Consider the following 12,506-nt stretch of genomic DNA (forward strand, 5'->3'; position numbering starts at 1 on the left):
TACGTGGAAAATAATGAAGCTAGCACAGCACTTCAGCCTCTTATTCTAAGAATCTGAAAAAGAGTCATCAAGACAATTGAGAACCTGTTGGTTTGTTCTCACACGCTTCCTCTCTCTGGTGATTATTCTTTTTCAGACTCTTGGTTACCTTGTTTACTTCAATCTCAGATTACTCTTCTCTGAACATTCTCCTTCGGAGTTCCCTTACTCCTTTAACTCACACTCATAGGATGAACTTGATTAACCATCACATGAGTCCCAGGTAACCCACATTAATGTTAAAACCAAGCCCATCATTTCATATAAAATGGATTGACTTTAACTCATTTAAAATGTCATCCAATCTTTTGGAACACAAATGCCATTTTATGGGCTGTTTGTGTCCTTTTTGCTGATAGGAGAAAGAATACTCTCAGTCTGGGTGTGTCTAAGTAAACTGTTCATCCCTTTTCAAATAGAGAGTCTAGGACAGTAGTTTCTCTGCATGTTTGAGGTTCAGCAGTTTTAGGGCGTTTCCTCATCGTCTACAGTCCATGTGTGGTTCTGCAGTTAAGAACCTCTGGACTAGGTAATCTTACAACATATTGGGAATAATGCTCTCTAAGCACTTCTGTGATTTTCTTTCTCTCTGTCTTGCCACAACCCAGTGTCTGTAATGTTCAGTGTCTTAAGTCTTTTGGGACATCTGCAGGGTATGAGTTTTTAAAAAGAACAACAATTCATCCTTTGCCTTTGCTTTCTGATACTGTTCTGTTTCACTTTCTGATTCTAAGTCTTGCCAGCCCCGATGTCACTACTTGTTCTTAAGACCTGTGCCTTCTTTGGCATTTTGTAGGCTGTAAGTAGCATCAATTCAAAAGATACTAGCTCATGCCAGGGATGACCAGACGTCATTCAAATATTAGAGTAGAAAAGCTTAGGAAGCAGTCTCGTGTGTTGTGTCCACTGATACCCTGTTCCACCTCAATGTTCTCCGCCTGTGTGATATTTGGCACTTTCACTTTAACAGCCTTTTCTTCCCAGCATGCTGATGTGAAAGTTGAAATGATCTCTTTTAAAGCCTTATCATTTTCAATGCTCTATTATTTCTAGTATAGTTCTCAGGTGGCATTATTTGTGTTTTCTATCTCTTATGTCAGATGTTGAGACCAACATTGACAGTGAGTCCACATTAATCCGGGGAATTTCTGAAGAAAGAGATGGGATGATGTCACATGGTCAGCTGAAGAGTGTCCCTCAGAGAACTGTCTTCCCAGAAACACGTAATGTGGAAAAGCACCAGGACATCCCCACAGTGAAAAATATCCGAGGAAAGGTTCCAAGAATCCCCTGTGCAAGGAAACCTTTCATATGTGAGGAGTGTGGGAAATCCTTCAGCTACTTTTCTTACTATGCTAGACACCAGAGAATCCACACTGGGGAGAAACCCTTTGAGTGTAGTGAGTGTGGAAAAGCCTTTAATGGTAATTCTTCGTTAATTCGGCACCAGAGGATTCACACTGGAGAGAGACCCTATCAGTGTGAGGAGTGTGGGCGAGCCTTTAATGATAATGCAAATCTGATCAGGCATCAGAGAATCCACAGTGGGGACAGACCCTATTACTGTACAGAGTGTGGGAATAGTTTCACCAGTAGTTCCGAGTTTGTTATACATCAGAGAATCCACACTGGGGAGAAACCCTATGAGTGTAATGAGTGTGGCAAAGCTTTTGTTGGTAATTCACCCCTACTTCGGCATCAGAAAATCCACACTGGAGAGAAACCCTATGAGTGTAATGAGTGTGGCAAAAGCTTTGGAAGGACTTCCCATCTAAGCCAACATCAGCGTATTCACACAGGGGAAAAGCCTTATTCTTGTAAAGTATGTGGACAAGCCTTCAATTTTCATACAAAACTAACTCGGCACCAGAGAATTCACAGTGAGGAGAAACCCTTTGACTGTGTAGATTGTGGAAAAGCCTTCAGTGCTCAGGAACAATTAAAAAGGCATCTGAGAATTCATACTCAGGAGTCTTCCTATGTATGTGATGAGTGTGGAAAAGCCTTCACTAGCAAAAGAAATCTTCATCAACATCAAAGAATCCATACTGGAGAGAAACCCTATGAGTGTAGCAAGTATGAGAAGGCCTTTGGGACTTCTTCCCAGCTAGGTCACCTTGAGCATGTCCACTCTGGAGAGAAGCCTGTGCTGGACATTTGTCGTTTTGGCCTCCCAGAATTTTTTACCCCCTTTTACTGGTAATAGTACACTCCAGTGAAATGTACTGAGTGGATTCCATCTTCTACTCAGGAATGGAATGTGTGACACAGGCCTGACTCAGCCTCTGATCCATCCCTCAAGCCACAGTTAATGATTCAGATGTGAGTAGATGACCAAAGATGGTCCAATTAGAGTCCCAGGATTGCAAGAGCTAATAGGAACAAATACTCTCCCCCCGCCCACCCCCATTGGTTTTAATGCTGAGAAGAAGAACTAGACTCTTACAGAGGTGAGAATGAAGTCCACATAGCAAAAATGCATCTGAGAATTGGAGAGCAGTAAAAGACTGAAGATAATGTTTGAACAGCCACATACACCATGCCTGAAGCTAAAAATATATACGGGTTTTTGAATTGCAGCAGCCAATAAATTCCATTTTTGTTTGGTTGGTTTTGGCTTTGGCACACTTGAGTTAGGTTTTCTTGCCTTGGAACAGAATTTTGACTTAAACAGTGTTGTCAGTGTAGCAGTTGTTTGAAGTTTTCAGGGATAACATACCCGATGGAGAAATGTTTTGTGTGTATGATATATGAGAAAGTCTTTAGTTATAGTCATGGCAGCTCCTAAACCCCATGATTGTCATGAGATTGGGAAGCCCATTGTAACACTGGAGAGCCCAGGTTATATCAGACACCACCAGTAGATAGAAGTTCTAACAACTTGAGCTCTGTAACAAAAATCTCATTGTACTACAAAATTATGTCTGCACCAGTGAATCCATTCTCAAGAAAAGTCTTAACTAGGAAACTAAAAGCTTTCACTCTTAAAGCTTGCGTTTTCTGTTTATTCAGTTTTTTATTTGGAATGGATGCTAGTCTAGGCCTTAAACTGAGAAATGCCAGGCTATTGTAGCTATTATATCTTGGTATTTGCCATTTTAATTCCTAGGACAGCACGCCTGCTTTGCCCTTTGACCTGGCTAGGGAGCCAAGGAAATGCCATGGTTCTCGGTCATAAGACACACTGCAGAGATCTCTCAGTAGGAAAACAGAGCTGGCCCTTTTCTTTGGTGATGAACATAAACTGCACCCTTTTTTTCTCCCATGTGTCCTTCTGCTGCCAGCCAGTGTTGGAATCTCCCTACCCAATTCCAGACTTAATTGCTTACTGAGTCTAGCACCTGGGTGGCTTCACCACCTCTTCCTTACTTGTCAGCAGATGAATGAGCAGTTGTATCATGTGCTTGAGTTGACCAATGAATGATAGACTTGGGGAATTAAGTAAACACCTTTTAATTGAAGTATAACACAAACATAAAAATGCATGAGTCAGCCAGGCGCGGTGGCTCACACTTGTAATCCCAGTACTTTGGGAGGCCGAGGTGGGCGATTCATCAGGTCAAGAGATCGAGACCATCCTGGCCAACATGGTGAAACCCCGTCTCTACTAAAAATACAAGAATTAGCTGGGCATGGTGGTGCATGCCTGTAGTCCCAGCTACTCAGGAAGCTGGGGCAGGCGAATTGCTTGAACCCGGGAGGCGGAGGTTGTAGTGAGCTGAGATTATGCCACTGCACTCCAGCCTGGTGACAGAGTGAGACTCCTCAATAAAATAAAATAAAACCATGAATCATGGTTGTACAACTTGAATTTTTACAAAGAACATAGCCTTATAATCACCAAGATAAATAAATAGAACATAGGACCTTACAAGTCTCCTGTACCTTGTTAGAGTCCTTATGGAACCTCTACCCTGACTTCTATCACCAGAAATTATTTTGCCTGTTTTTGTTCTTTTGTGTCAATGGAATCATCAGTACAGATTCATTCTCATTGCTATGTCGTATTCCATTACATGAATATACCACAATTTATTGCTTACTGTCGGTGGGCATTTGGGTTATTTCCAGGGGGATCTTTTTGAAGGCAGAAAACCTAAAAGCCACTCAGAAAAAAAACTGGTTAAAGTAACCATGGTCAGGGACTGCTTCAAATGCTGCTGCATCAGCCCAGCTGCCCTGTAGTAAATGATAACAGCAGTAATTTTTTTTGGCACTTAACATGTGACAGACACTTTCCTAGTCACTACACAGATTTACTCAATATGATAACTTTATGAAGAGTGTGCTATAATTAACTCCATGTTACAGTTGGGAAGACATTAATTAGGTTGCCTAAGGACACAGTAGTGGAGTAGGTATTCGAATACAGGCAGTCTGGTTTCAGAACTCATGTTCTAGCTGTTGCACAGTATGGCCCTATGGAAGTTGTATGTAAAGTATGTGACACTGTGTCTTGGTAACAGAAGAGAGATTGTTGGAAGAAACAGATATGGTCCTTAGGGGTGGAGGAGAATATTAGGATAAAGTCAAGATGGGGAGGCTGTGCTTGGCTTCACACAATGGGAGGTGGAGAATTGGCATCAAAGAGGAAACCATAGGTTGAGATAGAATCATAAAGTATGTCCAGTACAAACTGTCCCAGGAGAGTTGTCATGAGGGAGGTAGCATGCCTCTAGTAGGGAGAGGATCTGGTTCTTAGCACTGCCTCCCTGTCTTATTGGCTGTGTACCTCTCAACAGCGTCTGAAAATGGGTGTCTTCATATCATGTACCTGAACCAGAGAGCTGGCCCGACTGAGGTCCAAGTAAGGCCCCCTAACTTCAGCCTTGAGGTGTAGGGATAGCTGAGTGAGGTTTGTTTCCTTTTCTCTGTTCTTCACTACTGAGTAGTTAGCTCCCTTGGCCCCTGACCCCAGTGCCACTGTCAGGAAGCCGCCTCCAATTGAGTAACTGTCTTTGAATCAGTTATGATTAATGTACTCGTTTTCTTTGGCTTCTTAACAGAAATCTGTTCTCACAGTTCTAGAGGCTAGAAGTCTGAAAACAATTTCCCTGGGCAGAAACAGTTTGTCAGCAAAGCCATACTCCCTCAGAAGGCTCTAGGGCAGAATCTGGTCTTTAAGCTGCTGGTGGCTGCCGGCATTCCTTAGTGGCAACATCACTGCAATCTCTGCTGTCTTCACATCACCTTCTCTGTGTCCAATCTCCCTGGCCTCTCTCTCATAAGGGCATTTGTGATGGCATTTAGGACTCACCCAAATAGTCCAGGATAATTATTTATCTTAGGACCCTTAATTTAGTGACAACTGCAAGAACTTTGCCATTTAGGGCAACATTCATGCGTTCCAGGAATCAGGACCTGGTATCTTTGGATGGGTATCATTCAGCCCACCACTGTCACTGAGGTTCATCTGTATATATCAGAAAACCCCTAAACAAGACACCCTAATACAAGATAGAATTTTTCTTAGGAGTCTGGAGATAGCCCAGGGAAGCTAAGGCAGTTCTACAATGTTAGTGGGGACCGAATCTCCTTCCAAAGTACCACTTGGCCATCCTCAATGGGGCTATTATCCTCATGGTCCAAGGTGGCTGCTAGAACTCCAACCATCAAGAGCTTGTTCCAGACAGTAGAGGAAGGGGAAGAAGAGCATGGCACTTTGCCTTAAGGAAGACTTTCTGTAAGTACCATAGAACATTTCCAGTTAAATGTTTATTTCAAGAACTTAGTCACCTGACTATACCTGGCTCCCGAGGACACTATATCCTTCAGTTGAGTGGCAGTGTACTACATCAAATAACTTCGAGATTTTGTTTAGGAGGAGGAAGGAGAACAAGTGTTTGAGTGGATAGCTAGCAGCCTCTGCCATGGCGCATGACTGCCATTGTATTCTACATGTCTAAAAGCTTTGGATAAGGAAAAAAAATTGGTATTTGAATTTCAATGTGCATAACAACTCTAGGATAGTTGCTATATTTATCCCCAGTTTACAGGCTGGGTATAGTGAAATCTAGTAGATTGATGGGAGAATAGAGCAGATACCTCTGAGATGCACGCACATCACTTTGGCACACCTCTTGCTTTCGCTGTAGCTGCGGTGAACAGTTGTATGTGAACTTAGAGCTCCCTTTGCACTGCTCAAACACTCCACATGCCTTCTGACATTCTGCCTCAGGCACTTTTCCAGAGCTCACTCAACTAGGAAGCACAGCCTGTGAATACACGGGGCAAGTTAGCAATCCCAGAAAAACCCTTAATGATGCTGGACAAGAGCTTGAGGATAAAGGTTCCAGTTTTCCATCTTTCAAGTGGACAATTAGAGGAGGAATTCTTTACTCTTTCCTGGAGGTCCCAGTGCTCATAGCATCAACCTTTAGAACACTTCATATTGTCATTTCCTCCTATCCTGTCTCACTCCTTGGGTTCTTTTAGTACTGCTTCCTGGGATCATCTCCTGAATAAATGTGCATTCGAGTCCTTGTCTCAAGCCCTGCCTTCAGGGAAACCCAAACTAAAGAGAGGGAGACAGAACTTTCAGGCAATGAGAATGTGTCTTATATTCTAGTAGTGAATATTAGTAGTCTACTCAACTGAAATCCTTTAGATGTTAGAGGATGGCCCAGATGAGCATTTTTGTGATGAAATCCAATTCTGTTTTCAGTGGTGGCTGCACATTTCTACTTCAAAGAAGCTTCCTCTCAGAGCAACTATGCTGTGGGGCACAAAGTTTTTGTGTGTCACTGAAGTGCCTAATTTTAGATAGACTAAGTTGTTTATATAACTGTAGCTATGTGTGGCCAGGAGGTAAAACATGGTAAATATCACAGTTATCAGCCTGTAAGGAGGACCTGGCAATGCATGTCCCTCAGATTATCAACTAAAACAAGCACTTGGAGCCATGCAAATAAAAGAATCCTTAGAAGTATGCCACATACAATAAATGATTTTATTAATTACTCAACTTTTTTTTTGACACAGGGTCTTGCTCTACCACCCAGGCTGGAGTGCAGTGGCACGATCATGGCTCACTGCAGACTTGCCCTCCCAGGCTCAAGTGATCCTCGTACCTCAGCCTCCCTAGTAGTTGGGACTACAGGCATGCGCCACCACACCCAGTTTATATATATAGATAGATTTTTTTTTTTTGAGATGGAGTCTCGCTCTGTTGCCCAGGCTGGAGTGCAGTGGCATGATCTCGGCTCACTGCAACCTCTGCCTCCTGGGTTCAAGTGACTCTTCTGCCTTAGCCTCCTGAGTAGCTGGGACTACAGGCAAGCGCCACCACGCCTGGCTAATTTTTGTATTTTTAGTAGAGATGGGGTTTCACCATATTGGCCAGGCTGGTCTCGAACTCCTGACCTTGTGATCTGCCCACCTCAGCCTCTCAAAGTACTGGGATTACAGGTGTGAGCCACTGTGCCCATCAATTTATATATATTTTATAGAGACAAGATTTCACTATGTTGCCCAGGCTGGTCTAGAACTCCTGAGGCCAAGCAATCCTCCCACCTTGGTCTCCCAAAGTGCCGGAATCACAGACATGGGTCACTGTGCCTGGCAATAAATATTTATTTAGTGACTTCTGTGTGCTAAGCAACATGCTAGATGATAGCACATGATGACAGAACATGTTACTGATGAGCAACATGGAGCTTCTCTCCAGTTCCTGGTGCTACTGCCTTGTTCTGAGCCACCAACATTTCTTTCCTAGACTACCACAATTGCTCCTTAAGTAGTCTCCCCACTTCTGCTCTTGAATCCTTCTAATCTATCTGCCAGTCAGCAGCCAGGTGTGCTTTTAAAAATATGGAACATAACATGCTTTTCTTAAAACATTTCAATGGGTTTCCATTGACCTTGGAATAAAATCCAAACTCTTTAACATGGCCTGCAAAGCTCTAATGACTTCATGGCGCAGCACTTCCTCCCTCCTCTCTCCCCATGATGTGTCAAGCTTTTTTTTTTTTTTCCACTGAAGGGCCTACACATGCTATTCCTCCTGCCTGGAATGCTGTCTCCTTGATTATGTGCCCAGATAGTTCATTCTTATCTTTCAGGTCTCAGCCCAAGATCAAGATCACTTCCTCAGGCCTTTCCTTACCTCCAAGTTAAAATGGTATTCCCTTGATATTATCTCCTAAACACCTTGCTCTTTACCTCCCTCACACGAATGAAAGTTTACAATAATATATTTATCCAGGTGTGGATTTACTTAAAAGTTGTGTCCCCCACTACAGTCTATGTTCTACAAAGACTGTAACATGTAAGCTTTGTTTTTCTTCATCTATAAAATAGATATAATACCTTCTGGATCTTCTTCAGTATGGATGTGAAGAAAGCATTACATAATAAACATAAATGTGTCTAATAGTTAATGAAGTGCAATTCAGATTAAAGATGTCTTCGGGCCAGGCATCATGGCACATGTCTATAATCCTAGCACTTTGGGAGACTAAAATGGTTGGATCACTTGAGGCCAGGAGTTCCAAACCAGCCAACGCAGCATAGCGAGACCCCATCTCTACAAAAAAGAGAAAAGAAAGAAAAATGTTTTCATGGCTCAGAACACCTGAATGCAAGGTAACTCACCAGGAAAGGAGTGTAAGTTAGTTGAATAAAGCAATTGGAACACACGAAGTTTCAGGTTTTATTACATTTTTATTATGTTCAAATAGTGTTGAGGTAATTTATTGTTAACAACAAGAACAATACATAGCTTCCTTGTCTTTTAAATCTTTCAAATACAAATAATTTATGTTAACAAAAATTTATACGATGTAAGAAAGCTTCCCAGAAGAGCCTCTCTTAGCCATTTGGGTCCACAATAAATTATCATCCTTGGAATCTCTGGATTTTGAGGCAGAGTGATAGAGAAGACAAGTAGGAACTGGGGCACTGGGTGATATGTGTGAGGTTCTGACCAAATGAATTCAAAGAAAGGAATGGGGTGAGATTAAGTATCTGGATATCAGGCTTAAAATATAGCCAGAGGGAGGCTGGGCATGGTGGCTAATGCCTGTAATCTCAGCACTTTGGGAGGCCAAGGCAGGTGGATCACCTGAGGTCAGGAGTTCGAGACCAGCCTGGTCGATATGGTGAAACCCCATCTCTACTAAATATACAAAAATCAGCCAGGTGTAGTGGTGGGCGCCTGTAATCCCAGTTACCCGGGAGGCTGAGGCCAGAGAATCGCTTGAACCCGGGAGGTGGAGGTTGCAGTGAACTGAGATCGTGCCACTGCACTCCAGACTGGGTGACAAGAGTGAGACTCCTCAAACACACACACACATGTATATAGTCAGAGGGGACCAACACACCAGGTTGGAGGACAATGGTTCTGAGGCCAGCCCCAGAACCTTGGAGAGCGCCACAGACACCCCACTGAGTCGGAGCTAGCACCTTGGACAGCACCACGGCTTCTCTGTTTTCTACTGCTGTCCTTTGTACCTGGATGACACTAAACACAGGTTATAGTGGTCACTGTTAATTTCTTGGGGCTTTCCACTCCGGTGTACCTGGCAATTGTAATCCTCTAAAATCAGCAGTCTTTTACAAGGTTCTTTATGACAAGGTGGGGGTTGAGATTCTTTCTCTTCCTTCTAGAAACTTCAGCATCAGAGCTGATAATTGGACCGATTCCCTTGGGAGGTCTATGGGACTGGTACCTAGTATCATTGTGTTATGCCAGAGGCCAACGTCCTTCAAGTTAGGGGAAAATGTGTAATACCTGGTCATACTATGTAAGGAAGAATGCTCAGGGCTCTTCCTAGGCACATATAAGCAAATTATCAGGCAATACATGTGAGAAAGAAGGTATGTTGTATTCATTTGGAGACAGGCTGCTTGATTCTTTTTCATGCCCTCTCCTCACATGCTAACCCCCACCTGTTAACCTATTTTCAGAAACATACAATGGATTGGATCTGCTTTCTCTGTGGTAAAAATCTTCTGAACTTGATTGTTGTTAGCATGTTTCTGTGAGGTTATGCACAAAAAACTTTGAAGGAGTTTGGCACTGTAGGCCTTTCTCCTACTTATAATATGTCATGTTTACAAACTTATGCATTACTAACTTCATTACTGACAAATAAAAAAGTGTAATCAGGTCCACAAATAATTTAGAGGAGGGGAAAAGTTAACATTAATTGAGCAACTACTGAATCCTGGTCCCTGTTGTATGTACTTTAAGCAAAACATTATGTGTAGTATTTACAACAACTGTGAACTATTATCTCATTTTTCAGATGAATCAATGGAATTTCCGAAAAGCTAAGTGGTTGTCCAAGGTCTCATAGCTAGTAGGTGAAGAAATCAGGACTTCTCAGTCCTGCACATTTATTTTTAATTTTCCTTTCTCTGTGTTTGTTTTTGAATAGTTTCTATTGCTATGTCTTCAAATTCACTCATCTTTTTTCTGTAATGTCTAATCTGCCGTTAATCCCATCCAATGTATTTTTATTGCACATTATAGGTTTTTATCTTTAGAAGTTTGATTTGGGTCTTTTTTATATGTTTCATTTCTCCACCAAACTTTTAGATGTATCAGATATGGTTGTAATAACTTTTAAATGTCATTGCCTACTAATTCTGTTGTGACTATTTCAGAAGTCTATCAGGATTAGTTTTTAATGTAATTTCTTAGATTATGAATTACTGGTCCAAGTAGATAGTATTAATTTAAACTCTATACTTAATGATGCAAACTATGATTATAAATTTTTAGAAGACATTTCTACTACCACTTCAAAGCTTAGGCAAGGACCATAAGATTCTTTGTTATCTCTCTTTGTTCATGAGATTTTTAAAAAATTTATCCTTTCATGATTGGATGAGTGTATGTGTGTGAGAAAAGTCTCTGTTCCTATTCCTTGTTCCTGTAATATGCCTCCTGCATATTATAATTCTGCTTTCTCAGATATCAAGACTTACAACTCTTCACCATTCCCACCCCTGTCGGCCAAAGCATCAGCTGAGGTCCTCAGTCCAAACCAACCCCTCTGGTTTTAGTTTCTTGTTTGGTTTTGGTACGTGGGCACACTTTCCTGTGAGTTAAGTATTTAAAATGATGTCGAATATTATATCTTATTCTAAATTTCTAGATTCTAGTTTATATTATTTGCTACGTTGCCCTCAACTGAATTCTGCGTAATATTTATTGTCTTAAACTTATTGTTGTGAGATATTAATATAGCTATGCCATTTTTCCTTTAACTTAATACTTGTCTGATATATCTATTTTCCATTCGTTGACTTTCAATACTTGTGCTTTCTTAAGTTTCAGTAGTACCTTATAAGCATCTAACATTTTCTTTCCTTCCTTCCTTCCTTTCTTTCTCTTTCTCTCTCTCTTTCTTTCTCTCTCCTTCTCTCTCTCTTTTTTTTTTTTGACGGAGTCTCATTCTGTCACCCAGGCTGGAGTGCAGTGGCATGATCTTGGCTCACTACAACCTCCGCCTCTCGGGTTCAAGCAATTCTCCTGCCCCAGCTTCCCCAGTAGCTGGGATTACAGGTGTGTGCCACCACGCTGGGCTAATTTTTGTATTTTTAGTAAAAACAAGGTTTCACCATGTTGGCCAGGCTGGTCTTGAACTCCTGAGCTCAGGTGATCTGTCCACGTTGGCCTCTCAAAGTGCTGGAATTATAGGCATGAGGCACTGTCCAGTCACTTCTAACATTTTTTTCTGCGTAAATTTTAGAATCATTTTCACAAGTTTTAAAACAAATCCTATAGGGGTTTTATTTGGTATGACGTTGGACTTATGGATTAAATAAAGAAAACTACCCTTCCTACTGAAGGATTACCTGTGCCTTTCCATTTACACAAGGGGTTTTCATTGGTTTAGTCCCCAAATGTTTAAAATTTTCTTGATATATGTCTTATACATTTATTAGTAAACTTATTCCTATATATGTTTGGTTGCTTTGAGAATAAGACCTTGCCCTACCCTAGTACATTTCTCCACATAGATTAAATGATTTATTCACAGAACTCACAACATCAATAAGTAGGTAAAAATTTTGTAGCCTGAAAACAGCCTTGAACTCCTGGAATGAACATCAACCAGACAGTTGTTTTGCCACAGTTTTCATGAGAAGAAGCAGGCAAAGCCATCTTTACTCTGTCCTATTAAAACTGGAAACAACAAGAAATATTTTTTCTTTTTTGAGACGGAGTTTCGCTCTTGTCACCCAGGCTGGAGTGCAATGGCGCTCTCTCAGCCCACCACAACTTCCGCCTCCTGGGTTCAAGCGATTCTCTGGCCTCAGCCTCCCGAGTAGCTGGGAATACAGGCATGCGCCACCACGCCTGGCTAATTTTGTATTTTTAGTAGAGACAGAGTTTCTCCATGTTAGTCAGGCTGGTCTCGAACTCCCAACCTCAGGTGATTCCCCCCACCTCAGCCTGCCAAAGTGCTGGGATTCCAGGTGTGAGCCACCACGCCTGGCCAACAAAAAAGATTTTT

At 41.8% G+C, this 12,506-nt stretch overlaps 1 protein-coding gene across 12 annotated transcripts in view; it reads left to right on the top strand.

Moving 5' to 3' along the window:
• The window catches only part of ZNF19 (zinc finger protein 19), a 90,202-nt gene extending 87,536 nt beyond the window's left edge, over window positions 1-2,666 (top strand). For all 12 annotated transcript variants that reach the window (XM_063797412.1, XM_024349910.3, XM_063797411.1 and 9 more), the window contains one exon: window positions 1,140-2,666. In XM_063797412.1, coding sequence (XP_063653482.1) covers window positions 1,140-2,242 — 1,103 coding nt within the window. In that variant the 3' untranslated portion in view covers window positions 2,243-2,666. The remainder of the gene's footprint in view (window positions 1-1,139) is intronic.
• Window positions 2,667-12,506: the final 9,840 nt, after the last annotated feature.

Source organism: Pan troglodytes, chromosome 18 (genome assembly GCF_028858775.2).
Source record: "Pan troglodytes isolate AG18354 chromosome 18, NHGRI_mPanTro3-v2.0_pri, whole genome shotgun sequence".
NCBI classification, from domain to species: domain Eukaryota; kingdom Metazoa; phylum Chordata; class Mammalia; order Primates; family Hominidae; genus Pan; species Pan troglodytes.